This window comes from Ciconia boyciana, chromosome 6 (assembly GCF_034638445.1).
Source record: "Ciconia boyciana chromosome 6, ASM3463844v1, whole genome shotgun sequence".
Lineage (NCBI taxonomy): Eukaryota > Metazoa > Chordata > Aves > Ciconiiformes > Ciconiidae > Ciconia > Ciconia boyciana.
Genome location: NC_132939.1, coordinates 41,303,982 through 41,322,819, shown reverse-complemented (window position 1 = coordinate 41,322,819; position 18,838 = coordinate 41,303,982). Strand labels below are relative to the sequence as shown.

Here is an 18,838-nt window from a genome sequence, read left to right as displayed (position 1 = left end):
CCTCCGTAAATATAAAGGCTACTATATTGAAGTAAATAACCTAAATATGGCATGAAATAAAATGACCTGTAATCAGAAATTAAAAAAACCCCATGCAAGCAGGGAAAGGCCACCCAAGCCTGGGGCGAGCCGGCGGACATGCTCGACAAGCCTCGCCTCCCGCTCCGCAACGTGGAGGGCGGCCGCTCACCCTGTGGGACCGGGACCCCACCCCCAAGGCTGGCGCCTGGCCGAGAAGGCCCTTACGGGGCCGGGGCGGGGAAGCCGGGCCCGAGGCTCCCCTCAGGCAGAGGGAGCTGAGCTGGGGCCGGGCACGGCGCGCCCGAGGGGAGCGCAGCCCCCGCGGCCCTTGCGTCGGCGGCCCCGGCCCCTCCATTAGCGGGTGCGGAAGCGCGGGCCCCCTCTCGCCTCGGCGGGCCCGGGAGGCCGGCTCAGGCGCAGGCCGGGCCGCGGCAGCGGCTCCGCCGGCGGCGGCACGGGGAGGAGCGGGACCGGGAGCCGCGGCGCGCCGGCAGCGCTCTCCCGCGAGTGCGGGGCGGGCCCTCGCCGCGCAGGCGGGAGGCGGGAGGCGACCGGGCCGCTCCCGCAGCGCCCCCAGCGGCCGCTCGGCCGGCGCCAGCTCCTCCCCCCGAGGCCGCGGCGCGGCTTCCTTCCCCCTCCTCCCACCCAATCCAGTGCCGGGCGGAGCGCCATGGATGCCGCTGGCTGCCGCCTGCTGCGGGGCTCGGGCTGCTGCCGCCTCGCCTTTCCCCCTGTCTCCCCGCGGCGCTGAGGAGGGGTCGGCTCCGGCGAAGAGGCTCTGGGAGGCCGAGGTGAGCGGCGGGAGCGGGGAGGGTGCGGGGCCGCTCCTGCTGGCGCTGGGGAGACGGCGCCTTTCCTGAGCCGCCAGGCCGGGTCACCCTGCGAGGCCTGCGGCTCGCCAGGAACTCGAGCGTCGCTGCCCGGGCCTGGCGGGTCGGTGTCGGCAGGCTCGGAGGGAGCGGGCCGGGAGGCCCGGCTGTGGGCCGGGGCCCTAGACGGGGGCGGCGGCGGGTGCCGGAAGATCTCCCCCGGCGCAGCCCGGGAGCCCCTCACGCCGCCGGCTCGCCTGTGCGCGGGGGCGGCGAGGAGGGGGGAGGCGGTGCGAGGGCTCCTCTTCCCCGGGAGGCCGGGTGTGGGGAGGGGGCCCCAGATCCCCGCTCGCTGGCCTGGGGCCCGTCTGCTGTGTCTGTGTGTGTAGGCCCGGGCGGTGGGGTTGAGTTTAGCTGCGGCCTGGCCCCTTTTCTGGTGCAGCTCTCTTGGGAGCCCCGGCCTCTCGCCTTGCTCTGTTTTCTGCTCGGTGGTTCGTTTCCGTCTGGTTAGAGCCCGCCTGGGGTGGAAGAACAGCAGGTGCCTGTAGTAAACTTACCCCACTTTCACTGTCTCTCTTAATTTTCTTGTTTCTGTTGCCTTCACCCTTCCCCCCCCCGAAGTTAATCATTTAGTCGCGTTAAGGAGACGTACTATACTTACGGTACGATCCCCCTTGTACTGGCTGAAAGTAGTTTTATTTAGCCTTGGAACAGGAAATATAGTCTGTAAACAGCTCGGAGGATCATAGACATTGTTTAAAGCAGAGAACATGAATTTAGTAACATTTGAATTGCTTTTTACAGCAATACTGCAGCAATAACAAATATATATGTGGAAAGCAGTAATTGAGTGATCTGTAATGTCGTTACAGTCCTAAATTATTAAAAAATCATATCTGTCATACTTTTGTCACATATTTGAGTTCAAAGCTATTGTGAAACAGCACTGCTGATTCAGTGTCCATTTCTCCATGTAATACCAATTTCTGATTCCCTTTTGTAGATGTGCCCTTGGTGGAGTTATTTTTTAACTATTAACTCATTAGCAGCAAGTAAACAAGTAGGCAGACTTTGTCCAGGTCGAGCTCCCCCCCCCCCCCAATTTGTGGGGATGCTGTCCAGCACTTCATATTTATCTATGAGTTTGGTAAACTTGTTCTTTTTTTATAAACTGTATTTAAAAAATAGTCAATTTTTTTCTTGTATGTTTAATTTGGAGAGATTGGTTTGTAACCTTTGTTTTAGCTTTTATATGAAAATAGTCACGTTTGCTGTGTTCTTAGGCATGGGAGGTTAATTTGATTATTTGTTAGTAAAACACAAAGTAAAAAGCAAGCACATAGGTCAAAAATATCTCTTAATGTTTTAGTTACGAGATATTTGGTCTTCAGCTTGCATGTACAACTATGGCATTGGGCCAGCAAATAATGTTGTTTTCCTTTTATGTACATGAATTATTTGAATTATTCACTGCGTTTTTTTAAAAGTATGAATTAGATACATTTTTTTCTAAAAAAACCCCAAAACAACATCTCTAACTCTTGAAAATGGAAGTGATTCTTAAATTGTCTTTTTTATCCTTTGACTTAAAAGGCTTATTTTCCTTATGTTCAAATGCTATTTTAAAAGATGAAGGATTAATACAACTTTTGCAGATTCTCCAAGTCTTTAGTTGTACATCTCAATATTTTTGTTTTGTGGGTTTGTATTTAAAATGTGACATTTGATGTCTCTTTATATTTGACTACTTCAATGAGGAGGTCATCCATCTTTCAGAAAGTTGGACACTTTATTATAAAGTGATATTAAAGGAAAGGGGATAGGCAAGAGAGCACTATTTGTCCTTATATTAGCTTTGAGCATATACGAAAGGGTTAAGAACAGTTTTTCTACTTAAGTTTTAATTTTGAGTTACCCTATGAATAAGGGTAGGCTCTAAGTCTTGCTTGATTGTCAGCTGGAACTAGAGATTTATTTACAATGAAACAGAACAAACTCATTACTCTTTACTCACGTATAAAGCTTGGAAAAAAAAAAAGATTGCTGGTCAAATATGTGGAATTTCTCTTAATGTCAGCCCAAAAATATGCTATACATTTTAGAGAGGAGCAAATCCAAAAAGTTTAAAGACAAGATTGTGATGATAATTTTTATTTTTTCCCTTTTTCTTTCCAGGTGAAAACTGCAAAAGCCTAGGCCTGGCTGAAGAGAGGCATTAATTGTGCTCAAGTTAGTGTGGCTTGAACAATTAAAGGATATTTTTTGTACTTTTTAATTTAAGTGGAGGCGGCGCTTTTTTTTTTTAAAGAAAAAAACCCAAACATGGCAGATGTGGACCCAGACACGTTGCTGGAATGGCTGCAGATGGGGCAGGGAGATGAAAGGGATATGCAGCTAATAGCACTGGAACAGCTATGCATGCTACTTCTGATGTCAGACAACGTGGATCGCTGTTTTGAAACGTAAGTAGTTTTGGCTTTCATTTATGGAATGTTATTTTCTTCTCTCAGTAGCTGCATATAACATTTAACATTCCTAGAAACTTTCAGCCTCAAAAATGTTTTTACAGACTGAACTGGAGTGTAAATCACTGAAAGGAAGAGTTTCTGTTAATGTTGTGTGAAGTACTGTTGCCTGATTAAAAATGTAGCGTTGTGCGAATGATCCGCAGTGCCCATTCTGACACGTGATCTGATTGTTTAATTTAAAGAAATGTATTCAGAGTGCAATGTGGAAGTGTTGAGGTTGTTTTGTTTTGTTTTTAATAGTAGAGAAAAACTTTTCTTTGCATTAAAACTATAATGATCACCTAGATACATTTAAGCATCCATACTCTTGCAACACTTTTCTCAGGAGATATAGTAGCTTTTTCTGAGCACTGTGAATCCAAACAAAAATCACAAATATTAACCACTGTTCACACAAATATTTTGCCCCTTCTTTGAAGAATGTTGCTGTTCAAATCCAGTTCAGAAGGAAGGTGGCATGTACACTTTGTATAAGCATAGTCCCTGCTCTCACTCCTTCACAGCACAAAATGCTGATGTAACCACTTCTGTTACTTAATAGTGTTGCTGTGCATGTGTTACACTGCTTCCTGTGAGGGCCCACCAGTAGTATGGAAAGGAGGTAGTGAAAGTGTAAACAATCACAACTTTTAAATCTGACATGGCTTACATTTTTGGGGTGTGGGGTGTTTTTTTATTTGTTTGTTTCCCCAGTTCTTATTTTGATGCTCTTGCATCTCTTCTCTTGTCCATCTTTTTTTGATTACTCTCCTTTCTTTTGCATCTCAGAGTATGGCTAGTGTCTTTCTGATACATCCTGCTTCTTAGGAATGTGGGTTTAGAAGCATTTAAGAAGGTAGCTGTTTGTTACAGTGTTTAGTTTTGTAGCCTTGAAGACGACAGTTTTGGGGCTTATGTCTTAAAAGCTGTTCATCTTTCACCACTGCTTTCATTACAGGAAGTGTAAAATTCATATAGCTCTAAAATTTTTATTTGTAGTAGTTACATAACAGTGAGCACAGTTTTGTACACTGCTTTAGAATTTGAAACTGCGTGATCTTGGCCTTGACGAGCTTACAGGTAAAATTTTGGCTTGAAGGAGACTTACTGTAGGGAGCTGCATTCGACTTCCCTATCTGTTCCTCGTAGTACTGATACTGGTGGAGCACTATGTTTTCAGCCTCAGAAAAGCTGATTTACTGACTTCTTAATTTGCTACCGTAGAAAATAATTTAATAATTAAGAATGAAATTTTTCTGGCAAATCTAGGTGAACTTCCTGCTTCAGTATATTCAGTATAGAACAGAAGTAGAAGTTTAGGCATAAGCATTTGTAAGGATATCGTCTGGGTATTTGAAGAATGAAATGTCAACTTTTAAAATATAAACCAGTTGTGGGTTTTATGCATTTTATTTAGAACAGGCTTTCATCTCAAGATAAATGAATTAAATACTCCAAGTGCTTTTTTTTCTTAAACTATAGACAGTGAATTCTCTATTATTGCAGTGTTGTGGTTTTAAAATTAATTTTTATGTCTGAAGGAAGAAACATTTAAAATACCATTTGGCATTTTAATTTTGAGCCTTGGTATAATTTAATTTTACTGATCTTCTAAGTTGTTGATCTCTTTTTGCTGTTGTGAGCTTCCCTCGAAGACAAACAGAAGAGAATAAGATGTAAATTGGGAAAAAGTTATCAAGGTTCCCTGCCTGTTCAAGTGATTTTACAATAAAGTTAAAACTGCTATTTTTAATTGATTGGCACAGTGACTACACTGATGATATGGTTCCATGGTATTTGGTGAGCTGACATAGTAGCTCATTACCTTTAAAAGGGAGAGCTGCTACTTCTCATTTATCACTCGCCATTTTTATTCCTCCCAGCCATATTCTTGCTTCATGCCAGCGTCAGGGCTTACTGGACTCCTCTAATTCACTAAAAGAGCAAGCTGCTCTTTAAACCCACTGAAGAAGATGGGTAGTTTTCTGATGTTACAGTGAATTGCAGCAGATCATAGAGGTGTCTGAGTACTGGAGGTGGAACTGCATAACTGGAAATATGGGAGAAACAGAGAAAGGTATACACTCTCCAGTTGAGAACTCCTCAGTGGATTGTCTTGGGCGTCTGTGGTATCACAGCCTGCATTTCAAGGTGACTTGATTTATTTTGAAATGCTCTGTAAGAAATAGATAATGTCTTGAAAAGTATTTTTAAAATCTTTCCAAATGACAGTTCAAGTAGCCAAAACTGTCATGTGCTGAGAGAGTGTAACTAAAATAATCCTTGATAATATTTTAAAGTTGCTTTTCAGCTATGTTTCTATGTTTTTAAAGGAATTATTGCTTGTCTAAATAAGAGATTTACTATGTGACAGAAGGGTTGCCAAACACATTTTTCAGGAACTAATTTTGAAAATGGTTTCAGTGTATGCCTGGTTTATAATGTGGACATATTTTTCTGCTGGTAAGAAAACCAACCTCTAGACTTTACAACACTTTTTCTTCTGTTAAGCAAGAAGAGCATTCCCAACTTTTTGTATGCATTTTTGTGCAGATGTTATTTCAAGATCTTGGAATTGTTTATTGCTATAAATTATGTCGACTAAGAAAACGTTAAGAAAATTTTTCATCTGTGGAATTCAACAACTGGAAGATGGAAGGTGGAATTGTAAAACAGTCAATTTCTTGGAGAATGAAATGTGATGTTTTTCAGGGATCAGAGTGACTTTAAATATTAACTATAAGTCCACTTTTACATAAGAAATGATTTGCTCTTATGACGTAACCTAAGAAAAAGCTCATCATTTTAGTGAAGTACATCTGGTGATTAAAAGCAGCATATGGTGAGGACTGCCAAAGCTATGAAACAAAGACACGTGAAAAATATTGACATGAATACTATGCATTTTCCCTAAAAGCACAACATTGTTTCCAGACTGATTTCTTAAGGAGTTAAGGACAATACACAGTCTCACTTAGCAAAGAAGGATCACAATCTTGGGGTGGGGGAGGGGAAAGTATTGAAATGATGGATTCAAAATTTTGTACTACATTATTGTAGTAAAGTAATAGGGTTACTTTGCAAACGTATTCCCAAGGGATTGGTATATTTTAAAGCTAATAATTTTATTTCTGTACAAGAGTAATGGATATTGAAACTAGTGTTTCAGATCAAATCAGAAAAACGGAAGTAGGCACAAATGTATGGTGGTGTATTTCGTAGTGTTCTGGCAAACTTCTAGCAGTATCACAACAGATTGTGGGGTATGCAGCCAATAACAGGTACTGGTGCCAAATAATTGACGTTTCTTTACTTCTCCCCAGATTTACATATTACATCTGATTAAATTATTTTTAGTGTTACTCATATGTCAGCATTACAAAAATCAGCGGTATATTCATCTTCTGGTGATAATGAGTCACAGACACTGTTAGTCACTTAGCATGAAGAATGGCTAACATTTTACCAGCAGCAAAAGCCAGTAGCTTGAACTCCAGAAACTTCATGAGTGAATAGAAATGGTTCTGTTAAGTAGCTGAATTGGAGTAAAATAGCTAAACTCGTCGTGATTATAAGTGTTAGTCCCAAATTGTAGTTAAACTGTGTGCTACTAAGTCAACTTTTAACAGGATTTTTAAGTATGCATTTTTATAAACATAATTGAAATGGTATTTTTAGTGTTTGAATTCCTACAGGTAATTTCAAAGGCAATGTAGAGGCTGTTACAATCTCACGTTATTAATATAGCCTTTTTCCCCATAGGCGTTTCAATTTATCTTTTTTGCTCTGTCTGATTGTTTCACTTTTTTTAGTGAAAAGAAATGACAACTTCTCAGATCTGGGCTTTGTGTTGCTATTTTCTTTCCCTGTCTGCCAGAATAAAAGTATTTAGCAAGGAAGATTTTATTGAATTATTTTCTGTAATTACAAAGAAAACTTGTAGAACAAGGCAGAAGTATAACAAGGAAAGTAAAACCTGAGTAAAATATTTTCTACACTGAACGGATGAAATAAGCCTTACTAATGTCCAGGAAGAGAAAGCACATCTTCCCCTTTGGCTGTGTGCTCTAAGTCACCTCTGTACATTTAGCATTAACAGATTTGGTCAGCAAAGAATTATCAAGAGTTATCAGCTTATTTGGCAAATAAAAGCAAAAATTATACAAAAGGTCGAAATTTAGGGTTCTAATGTGTAAAATAGAAATGCTTTCAGTTTATTTTTTAGATCAAATATGTTTATTTTAACTTACATTAAACCTTGTTCTTCCTTGAGGATGTATTCGCTAGAGAAAAGGTTTATCTCTACCTTGTATTTGCTAACATGTAATAACAAGTGTAAGAAGCAATTCTAGTGAACCAAAGACACTGTTGATGTGAGCTAGTGAGACTGTGGTAGTATAATGTGGAACAGTTTAGCTTTACCTCCACCTGATTGCTTAAAACTACAGGCTCCTGTGTTTATCAGAATTGTATAACTCCAGTAAATCAAAATTAGATATAAAGAGAAAAACCATTTTCCTTGTAGAGATAGGGATAGGAATCTCAAGTGGTGGTTTTCAGGCCTGTTTTTAAAGCTTGGGCTGGCTTTAAAAGCATCTTTGCAATTCAGACAGTGGTAAAGTGCCCTTTAACAGATCTAGCAATTGTGATAAAACTAAGAGGCTGAGAGCGCAGCTCTATCCATATCAAGGTGGTTTCATGTTGTGTGACTTATAGATTTGCTCATTTTGTTATTTTAAGGGAAAAGAAAGAAAAGTCAGGCCATTATTACAGTTTTGTGCCGGAGTGCAGCCGTGAGTAAATTAGGATAAGTATTGCTGTCAACAATAGACTACAGTTTTCGTTATTTTAAACTGTGCAAAGAATATATTCTTAGTGAATTACTGGTTTGGACTAATGCAGGCATCTCAATAAATGAAATTTTGTAAGCTTTACAGTGGCAAGACTCATATGATTCCTACTAACTTTTTTTGCCTTTCAATGAAGGCAGAGGGTGTGGCAGCAGTGAAATGCCAGTGCTGGACTCATTCACTCTGTGGACTCTAATATAGTGGGATCTTCAGCATCCTATATAGTGCTTTTCTGAGATGGAAGTAGGGGTGCATGCTGTATTTTTCAGGCAGCTATCTTGTTACAGCATAATGTTTAGAACTATTGCTGATTGTTAAGGCTGTTTGTTGTTGTTGGGTGGTTGGGTTTTTTGCAACAGATACAGTTTTAACACGCTATCGTCTTTCTAGTTGCTCTTTGTAAAATGGGAATTATGGCCTCATTGTCACGTGTATTATGGAGATTAATTAGCCTTGTCTAATCATTTTGAGAATGTTAATGGTTGCAAAGGCCGGAAGGAAAGATTAGGTCATCTAAATTGACATCTTCTCTCTGTCATAGGCCCCTATATTTCACCTGGTTATTACTGGGTTGAGCATCTTGTTTGATACAAGCATAATGTGTACTTAATGCTTCCAATAGGGCATCCTACCTAATTTTACCGCCTGTTTTGTTATTTAATCTACTACCTAGTTGCCTTTGTTGTTGAAATTTGCTTGTCCTTTTCTATTTGAATTGGCCAGACTTCTGCATTCTGTTGTGGGCAATCAGTGCACCTTTTCCGACTGAATTAAAAGCCAATACTGTTCTTACTGTGAATGTACTTGCATATGAGTATCTTATCAGCTCCCGATCTTCCTCCCCCTCTCCAATTCTTAAATTTCCAAGTTTTTCAGAAATATTTTCCAGTGTTGGTTTCATCCATGCTGTTTATAGTAGTACATTTAACTTAACTGTTACCAGTTATACATCCCAAATTTAGTTAGATGTTTCCAAAACATTGTACAGAAAGTGCAGTTTTAGTTATTTATCTTAAGAGTTACTTTCCAGGATATGATTGCTCGCTTCTTAGGCATGGCTTGATGTATTACCTAGACTAAGATCTGTAACTTGGCATTTGTGTGTGTTAAAACACATTTTGTTTAAATGAGTCTGTGCCTCTGAGTAGTCCAGACAGTTCTGCATAACTCATCACACTGTCTTTGCCAGTCTTTGCTAGTCTGTCATTTTTTCTGTTACAGTATCAGTAGTATCATCAAGTACCCTTTGTTTTGTTCAGGGCTTTGTGTGTGAGATAAAATTGAAGTGATTCTTGCAAGTACCACACAGAAGTTGGGTGCAGAATTCTAAGGCAGTGAGTTAATGCCCTTTCGAAAGATTCCATCTCCTAATAGATTGGATCAGACCAATAAAACAGGTGTTACAGGAATTTCAAGTAGCGGGCTTCCTTTCTTGAATGACTGTACTAGTCAAATTATTTTAAATATCAGCCTCTTACAAAGGGCTGTGTATGAGGCATAGACAGCATAGATGGTCAGTAGATTGATAAGGGGAAATGGAAATTTTCTTGTCTAAGTCAGTTCTCTTTTTGAGCACCTGGAAATCCAGCAGAAGCCAGTGGGGAGATGTGCATATTTAGGCACATTTACAAAATTATACTTTTTGTTTTAATTGCTTATTTCATTTTGAAATGTTGGCAAATGTAATGTGTACTTGAACCATTATCTGTTTGCACAATTGAGGTTGCTACTAGTGGAAATCATAGGCAGAAATATCTGTAATTTCAAGTTCTTTAATTTATTCAGCTATTGTGGACCAAGTTTCTGCAAAACATTTACAAAATGCTGGAGATAGGAGAACAAACATACGTGGAATTACTATCCTGAGGCATGGCATATATTTTATAAGATACTGAAAAATGCAAAAGGCAGCGCAGCACATCCTTTATAAATTCAAGAGCAAAGCTAATGATAATGTAGTTAGAAATTTAGAAATTACCTGTCCTGCAGAAGCTTTTTCTTCTTGTGCATTTTTTCTTTTGTTTCATTTTACACAACTGATGTTTATTGAATGTGTAGTTGAGTACTTAGATGGTGTATTCCCTCCTAACAGTGAACTCTCAGAAGAGGGTTCAGCTCTCTGTCCTTTATTTTGGTAAAAGAACGTTTGAAAGTGTTTCTAAATGTCAAATTTGAATTCCAAATTAATGTATTTTAATTTCTAGTCATGCGGAGTTTCTGCCGGAATAGATGCAGGACGGAGTTGTAATTCTCTAGCTTTATTTTATTGGCCTGAGCTGTGATTGCAGTTAAGAGTAGAGGTTCAGAGTTGTAAAAGTTTAATATTTTATAGCTGTGGTAAAAGTTCCTAAATTAGCAGTTAATTTTTAGTTGCTTCTTCCTCATACCTTTAAAATATAGCATGGTATCTCTAAAGTCTTATACGTAAGTGGACGTTTTCTGGCCTTTATTTGTTCTGTAACAGCATTGTAGGAAAACAGTGTGCAATATGTTTTGGAAATGGGTCCAGAAGAATACATACAGGCAACGCAGGTGTGCAGGCAGTTCTCGTGTGGATGATCTTGGTTGCTCTGCTGCTGTTTTTGGTTCATATATAGAAACAGAATGGTATTTCAGCAAAAGAAACGATGAGGGAAAGTGAGATCTGGGACTTCCTTCCATAGAAAGGAAGAACAATCATTAATCAAAAATAAGTTGGAATTACTGTTGCTTTAAGAACAAATCAGTTGTGCAGGATATATGTTCTTTGAAACTTTAAAGAAGTTAAAGTTTCAAATAACATATATTGTTGTAAATATTTACAACTGGTATATTTTTCCTCAAAAACAGTTACTAATGAGGTTTAAATTCAGTATTTTAATTTTTAGTTATTTAAAATTATTATATATTAAATTATTGTTCAATAGTGTAGGCACACACAGTTCCTTATTTTCCCACTTTTAACTGGCCTCAGCAGATGGTATGCATTACAGGTCCAGCACAAGTGCTGGCAGGCAGCTGAGCTTGGTTTTCTGCCGCAAGTCACATGTCTTGGGCCAGGCGCCTGAAGCCGAAGGCTTTGTCACATGGCAGGGGCTCTGCATCAACTGAATCCAGCGGTTACTCTGGAGCTGAGCAACACACCCTAGTGCTAGCAGTAGTTGTGTTAACCTTTTTGGGTCTGAAGTGGGGTTGTCTTTTTTCCTTATTTTGGGTTTGGTTTAAACACAACAGTAGTCTTTAAACTACCATTATTGTTGCTGTTTTAGCTAAGGCTTTTAAGTGCATTTAAAATATGAAATGTAATTACAGAAATGAGTTTACAGTGCCTATTTTTACTTCCTTGGTATCTTTTTACACTGGCCAGCTGTAAAATCGGCTGAGTCACTTCATTCGAGTTTAAGGGCTTAGCACTGGCAGGAGCTTACTGCTGTAGCTATTTAAGAATTTTGCATCCCTATGGATACTCCTGTTCCTAAATGGGGGACGGAAAGATTGGGCAGTGTGTCAGCATATGGAGTTGTGCTGATTGTAATGCTGTAAATGCTGTAGTAATATAATTATATTGATAAATTTCTCTAGCCTTTCTTGACATCTTATCAAGATGATTGTGATGTTTAGAAAGTGTTTTTAGATCAATTAAATTTTCTGCAGAGGAAGAATATATATTAAAGAATTTGTGTATCATGGTCTTTACAATCTAATAAACTCATTTTAACACTGAAAGCATACATATTTTTTTAATAGAAATTATACAGAATCAGCACTTCTTATGTGCTTTAGTTCTTTTCTTGATGTCAGTGCAGGGAACAGAGAATGCTCTACTACCTAATCTTAATGGATTAGAATATAAAAGGTGAATATTGATATTGAATAGTATTTATTTCAGACCTTTTAAAAACTGTTATTTACAAACCTGCCTTCCAGTAAGATCTTTGAAACATGGTGGGTGGAAGACTCACAAGATAGTAAGTAGCAGAAGCGCTTATCCTGGAAGTACAGGAGTGAAGCTGGGTGGACATCCAGAACTGAGAGACTTAAAGTAATTAGCAAGAGCTGTAGTGTTGGTTGCAGAGTAACCCCATTAACTCACTGAAGTTGGTCTTTCACTAAGGAGTAACACAGAGTAACCTCATTAATTCACTAAGTCAGTCCCTAATCACTCTTCTTGAGAGGACTCTTTTAAAGTACTTTAGAAAGTGCCCAATGTGATATTAATATAGCTTCTTAGAAATGAAAATCTAAAAATATTTTCCTTTAATTTTCATATTCATTAGGAGGAATGCCTAAATAGAAATCTGAACTTTGGCGCTACCTATTAGCTTCTATCTATTAGCCATTATTTTCTAATTTGAAAGAATAAAAACTATTAAAAAATAGATATTTTTTTCCTGTATTAAAACAAACTCACCACTATCTTTTTGTTTGTTCCACTGCAAATAGGTCATTGTGAACAGTGATCCTCCCCTCCCTGCCCCCCCCCCCCAATTTGAGGATACAGCAACAATTTTTTTTTCTGTCGTAATTTCTTTTTTTATGAGAGATATTACTTCCTTTAGTTAATATACGGTCTAGATGAAAGCAGCATGGTGAAACTGGTTTTGATATTAGGATGTTTTAAGTTTAGAAATTATGCACTTCGCTTTTTTTCCCCTCGGTGGGAGTTGAGGCCTACAGTGATGAAAGGTTTATTTGTGTTCTTTTCTCTTGGAAATCAAAGGCATCATCTGTCAGTAGATGGAAGTGTACTAAAAGCTGAACATCAAGTTGCTGTCCTGTCATATCAGTTCATTCAGTGCCGTTGTTCTGCCCTCAGCCTCCGTGCTGTCCTAGGAAGTTTTGGTAGCCTTGTTTTTCCCATGTAATGGTTTTCTAAAGGTGAGTCCAATGTGCAGCCACTGTGCTACAGATGCTCCTGAAGTGCTTTGCTTCACTACCTGTCAAAATACATTTTAGTTCTGAGGACAGTCTTAGTTGGAACAGTATTAGGGTCTATATTACTGATGGGACATAATCTTCTACAGCAAATATTTGGGACAGTTTTAGGTCCCTTTGATCTATTTTGGCCTGCCTAAGGAAGCCAGTAAGGATTTACCTTGAACTTAAGGTGTAATAGTGACACGTACATAACATGGCTTGTCTGACTCACTCTTTGGTTCCTACTGGTGTTGACTGTATTTGCTTACCTGGTGCTTCCTTAAAAAGAGAGGCTGGTCCTCAGAAAGTGCTCTTTTCAGGACCTGGTTGCTAGAATTGCTTCCAGGTGAGCAGTGGATTTCTTTCCTGTGCTGCCTTTGCTTGCACTTTAGTAACAAGGTGCCTTTACTCAGGATTGGATCAAGTGAAAACTCAAGGTCTACTTTGAAAGTCCATTTGCACAATTTTGAGGTGTAGGGACTATCCACTGAGTAAGGACAAGACTCTCCCTTTCTCTTAGGGGTGAAGTGCCAGCACACAGAAATCCACACGGGCTGTGTGACAGAAGGGAGGGGCATACTTTGGCCACCTGCTATGTGGCTGTGAGAGTTGCATCCCATCTCCCATCATGTACCACTGTTCCCGTCTACCCCTTCCAGTCCTGGCACTGGCACTACTCACACACAAGTGTTCTTGTCCCTGAGACGTGTAGAGCAGATGCTCATAGTTTCAACCACAAGAGACCCATGTAATAGCTTAGTGCGGATTTGGGGATTAGAGGGTGATCTCTCTAAAGCTGACCTGTGTACTTCTGTTTGTAACACAGTTATTCATAGAAAAGTTACCTACAGCATAATGACTGAAGTTCTTCAGAATGACAGCTGTACAATTTTGTGCTGTAATTATTCTAGCCGCCTGTTTGAGAAGACTGTGGCTGGAGCACTGGGATGTGTTGGTATGCCCCTCCTCTCTGCTGTTACAGGCCCAGTCATTGGTCTAGACCGTGTGAATGACAAAACTGGTACTTTCTGTTCCCTTCTTAACAGGAACTTTGGGGACTGCTAAGGTTCAAGTGGACTTCAGCAGGCAAAACTAATCTGATTTTATCTGTTTGGCATGTGCGTGCTTATGAATGTAATCAGTGTGCATCTTTTAAGAGTTCCTCTGTAACTAATGGTTCTTTGTCTACTGTAAAGCTAGTTTGTGGTTTTCACCATGCAATAAATACAGCGACGTTTTACTACAGGATATTGATGTTTCTTTGGGTTTTTCTGCTTTGTATTGAGGAGGATGTATCATAAGTGTGTTAATCCCTCTGTTTAAAACTCTAGCAATCCATGTGGTTTATCTAGTTGTGTAGTAAATTTGCTCTCCCTTTATTCAGCTGCTGCTCTTCATTCTACCAAATCTTCCAATGCCTGGACGAAATATTTTTGCAAAGGATGTATCTTTAATTATTACAGAGCGAAGGTCAAAGTTCTTCTGCAACCTTCAGTAAGAGTAGCTCTTCGCGTGTAGGTTGTACATCTTCCTCTTTTTCTGAATATTATTGCTCTGAGTAGAGCAAAGTAGAGCATCATTCTCACCGGGTCATTTTGCATGCACGTTCAGAGTGGCAATTTAGGTAGCAATTGTGGACATAACAGCAGCAGTGCAATTCAGTCTTTTGATAGCTTTTGGAGAAGCCGGAATAAAAAATTGTCTTCCCTAGAACCTCTCTATTATGCTGGTGATGGGTTAACTAACAGTAAACTGGTAGTAACGTGCTTTAAAAAGCTGTGAGGAAGTGGAATAAGGAAATCCAATGTAATGATGTGATATGCTAAACAGTAAATCAAAGTTGTCAAAACTGCTGAGATATCAAGATAAGATGTAATAATGTGGGATGATTAGTTTGCATTCTCTTGTCTGTCCTATTGTACAATTATACTTTGGGTTTTCTAGGATGGAATCTGTTGTTTTGCCCTAGTAGTGCAGGGAGGTCCTCATCTGTCATAAGGGCCCTCAGATGCTACAGTATGACAAATACCTATGACTTGTATGTCACAGGCAATGGATTAGGGGAAGGGGGTGCTAAACATCATAGGAACTTTTCTGGATAATAGAAGACAATGCAGTGAGAAGTTCAGAGCTAGTCATGAGTGAAGCTCAGTCGTGATCTACTGTGTCTAATGATCACAAGACTGCAGTAAATTAAGGTGGGAAGAAGGCAATATTTTAAACTTGCAGGGTATGCATGTGTGTATGCATTCCTGCCTGCTTACTTATGTGGTATTAATGAAGGCCAGTCAATTACATTTGTCCACAAGAAGCTCCTGCTACTGCATTGTTTCACTTAGTTCAGCACAGAAATTTACCACGTTATTCATCAAAATCTGCACAATTGGAATACTGTTTAAATTCTAGGAAATAATTTACATATACTGATATGTTTTTTTTATCTTGTCTCAAACTCTTAATACCCACAGAGTGAAAGACTAGCTGAAGAAGCTTGAGCACGGCTTCTTGAGGATGTATTTCAGAAATGCATACAAATATAACTTGATAATTGTGTTTTCATAGAATTATAAAAGGTCTGTAGCTGACCAGAAAAGCTGTTATATATGAGTAGTGAAGAACGTTGTATACTTGGCTAGCTTAGCAAACATATTTTTTTCTGCTGGTAATATCATTACAAGTTCAAAATGTTAAAGAACTATGCTGCTTAGAACAAAGTATAGCAATGTATTGGCCTAAAATAATATTACAGAGCAGTGGACAAGATAGCGTAGAGGTCCTATCTAGGCAAATTGGTCTTTTGTATCTGAGAACACAACTGATGACTTGACTTATCTTCAAAGTCAATGTCAGTGTTGCTGTCATCCCTTGGGGCTTGACAAGTTGTATCTCTTGCCAGCTGTGACCTCTCTGAAAAAGTAGTAGCTGTATGTAATACAAGGTTAAGGCAATGTTCATAAAACAATAATAAAAGTACTTTTTGGCAGTCTCACTGGCAGAGACTCAGGGCTGATAGAATCCAGGTCTGTCTGTTTTGCTTTCCTCAGAAATACTTCAGACTTCTGCATGCATTTTATTGCCTGGTATGACTTTAGGGATAATAACTTAATTTGTATTACTATACTGTGTAGAACTTGAACCAAATTGTTTGAGTTGAGAGAGACATGATGGGGAAGAAGATGACACAACTGTAGATATTGTGTGCTAAAATAATAAGAAGAAACTCTTAATTTGCTGTTTTGTAGACTAAGACAAAAATTCTGATTTGATTTATTGCCATGTTCCTGATAACAGTGTCTGAGAAAAATGAATTTTGCACTTATATTACTTCTAAATTTTTATGAGCTGTGATAACAATCAAGCTTTATATTATCTTTGTATGCATCATTATATGACTGATGCTTCTTCATAAACCATCTTGGTTTTCACCTTTTTTACTATGCATTTTTCTGTTACACTTTGGTTATATGATTTGTTAGATTAGTTTATAGTTGGTCCAGAGCATTCAATTAGAAGGCTAGACTTTTTTCATTGTTAGGTAACAGGCAACTGCTTAAAACTATTTAATGAGTTCTGCATTGAAATACGATGAATTAACTTTAAAAAAAAAAATTAAAGATAATATGCTTCAAAAATGTTTAGTTTGTAGTAAATTAGTGTGTACTGGAGTGGATAGTGCATAAAAGTTCATGTCACAAAGCCGGTGTCTTTTGTTCTGTTTTACTTTTGAGCTTGTAATTTCATGTGTGTTGATTCTTGATTTGCTGCAGGAAAAAGGAGGGGAAAAAGAACTGATTCCTTAGCATTTAAATTAAAGCTTAAGCATTGCCTTTTTTTTTCCCCCTCCTTTTTTCTCTTCAGTCTTCATTATTGTCCTTAATAAATCTTTATAAAATGTTTCTGCTGCCTCTTCTACATGGTGTAGTCTAGCTCTCAACTTCCTGTTCACTAGCAATATCCAACAAAACTAAAAAAAAAAAAAAGAAACAACAAAATGAAAGCAAAAAACCAAACCCGAACTGTTAAAAGAAACGAGCATCAAGTACATAGAGATCAGAGGTTGAAGTAGCTTGAAAGAATTTTCTGTGAAAGCTCCTGTTAAAATTAGGTCAGTTGCTATTTTCAGAAAGGATAAATAATTTTATTTTTTCAGAACAAGTGAAGATCTTATTATTGCTGCTTTTATAGGAATTAAAGGTGCATTACCATAGTCTACAAAATTAGTTGAAGTCTGGGTATGTTTTTATTTTGAGAACCAAGTAGTTCCCACAGGTTAAGTGTATGACCAACCTACAGTTTCTTCCTGAAACCTTATGATACAACTTGGTTTCCTGATGGGAGGACTGGAAATCATTCCTTTAAGTCAGAAAACAAATGTCCTGACAGCAAGTGGAGCTTGTTATTTGCCTCCTAATTGAAAAAGTATGGTCTCTGACTAATGTAGCTAGAGGTTCTGGCAAAAAGTCATTTTTAAAAAACCCAAACCCTTAAGTTTTTGCCAGTGAGCTGTGTTCTTATAAGAAGAGTGTTGCTGATACAGCACACTGGCATTTGTGTGCTGGCAAAGAATTAAATATGAACGATAGGCTCTTAGTAACTTTGTATTTTTGCTGTATCTGCTGGGTAATTGGCTCTTGTGGACAGGTGTTTTAAGGACAGGAACGTATTTCTTCCAAATTTTTAAATTTCCATTTTCAAAAACTACATCCAAGTTCCATTTGTGCTGTGTCTTTTTATAAACTGTTAAATCATAGAAAAAATGGAAATGTTAGATTCGCTAAGTATTGCTTAAATCTGCAAAAATCTAGAGAATTTTTTTCTGCTGCTGTCTTTGTAAATCTAAGAAAAAAGTTTTACTACTACTTGCTAATATTACCAATGGAGGCAGTGGAGCTCCTTACCTTCCACTTGATTATACATGTGTGGTTTGGTTTTGTTTTGTTTTAAGACTTGTGTTTATTGGTAAATTTTTTTTTCTTGCAATGTAAAGTTTGAAGAACGCTGTTCATAGCAATGTTTTAGTGATCTGTCTGGTGTTCCATAAAATGCAGTGTAAAAGATCCAAGACCAAAACACTGGAACAGGTAGCACTGCTTTAAATTTTATGTACTGAAAGGCTTCTTGTGTCGTTGTATGGTAGTCATCTAATAATGTGTACAAATATCAAACTTTTTTTTTTCCAGTGGATAATGTCTTTAAAATGCAAAGTTTCTGTGTAAACTCTTCTTAAGAAAGATGTGGAGTTAAATAGCAAATTTCTTAAGAACAACAGACAGTATAGGCTGGATAAACTAATATAAGTATTAGATATGTGATTTAGCTTTATCAGAACTTCACTTATTAATTTATGTCATTAAGGATGATTGAGTAATATATTTATTTGTCAGGCAGTGTCATTTAATTACTTCATAAAGCACGGCCAGATCTTCAAGGAAACTATTAGCATTTTGCTGTCCCAGGATTGGTGCCTTTGTATGAGTCACTGTACATACCAGATGGGATACTGAATGACCTCTGGGTTAGTCTTCAGAATGATTCATCGAGTACTTCACCTGTCTTCCAGATCAAAAAGCATGCTATTATTTTTGTTCTTTCTCTTTTGGATTTAGAAAAGTTTTAGGCCTTCTGTTACAGACCAAAACCCTAGTTTAAAAAAAAAAGTTGCAATATTTGCCTCCTGTAGATTTAGTCTGATCTCCCACATCTAGGAATGAGAGATCCACTTATTTTGACTACTGTCACAGCATATATCCCTTTC

At 38.7% G+C, this 18,838-nt stretch overlaps 1 protein-coding gene across 8 annotated transcripts in view; it reads left to right on the top strand.

The window, feature by feature from the left end:
- The first annotated feature begins 675 nt into the window (after positions 1-675).
- HECTD1 (HECT domain E3 ubiquitin protein ligase 1) overlaps positions 676-18,838 on the top strand; it is a 63,745-nt gene continuing 45,582 nt past the window's right edge. For all 8 annotated transcript variants that reach the window (XM_072863748.1, XM_072863744.1, XM_072863743.1 and 5 more), the window contains exons 1-2: positions 676-812; positions 3,006-3,292. In XM_072863748.1, coding sequence (XP_072719849.1) covers positions 3,153-3,292 — 140 coding nt within the window. In that variant the 5' untranslated portion in view covers positions 676-812; positions 3,006-3,152. The remainder of the gene's footprint in view (positions 813-3,005; positions 3,293-18,838) is intronic.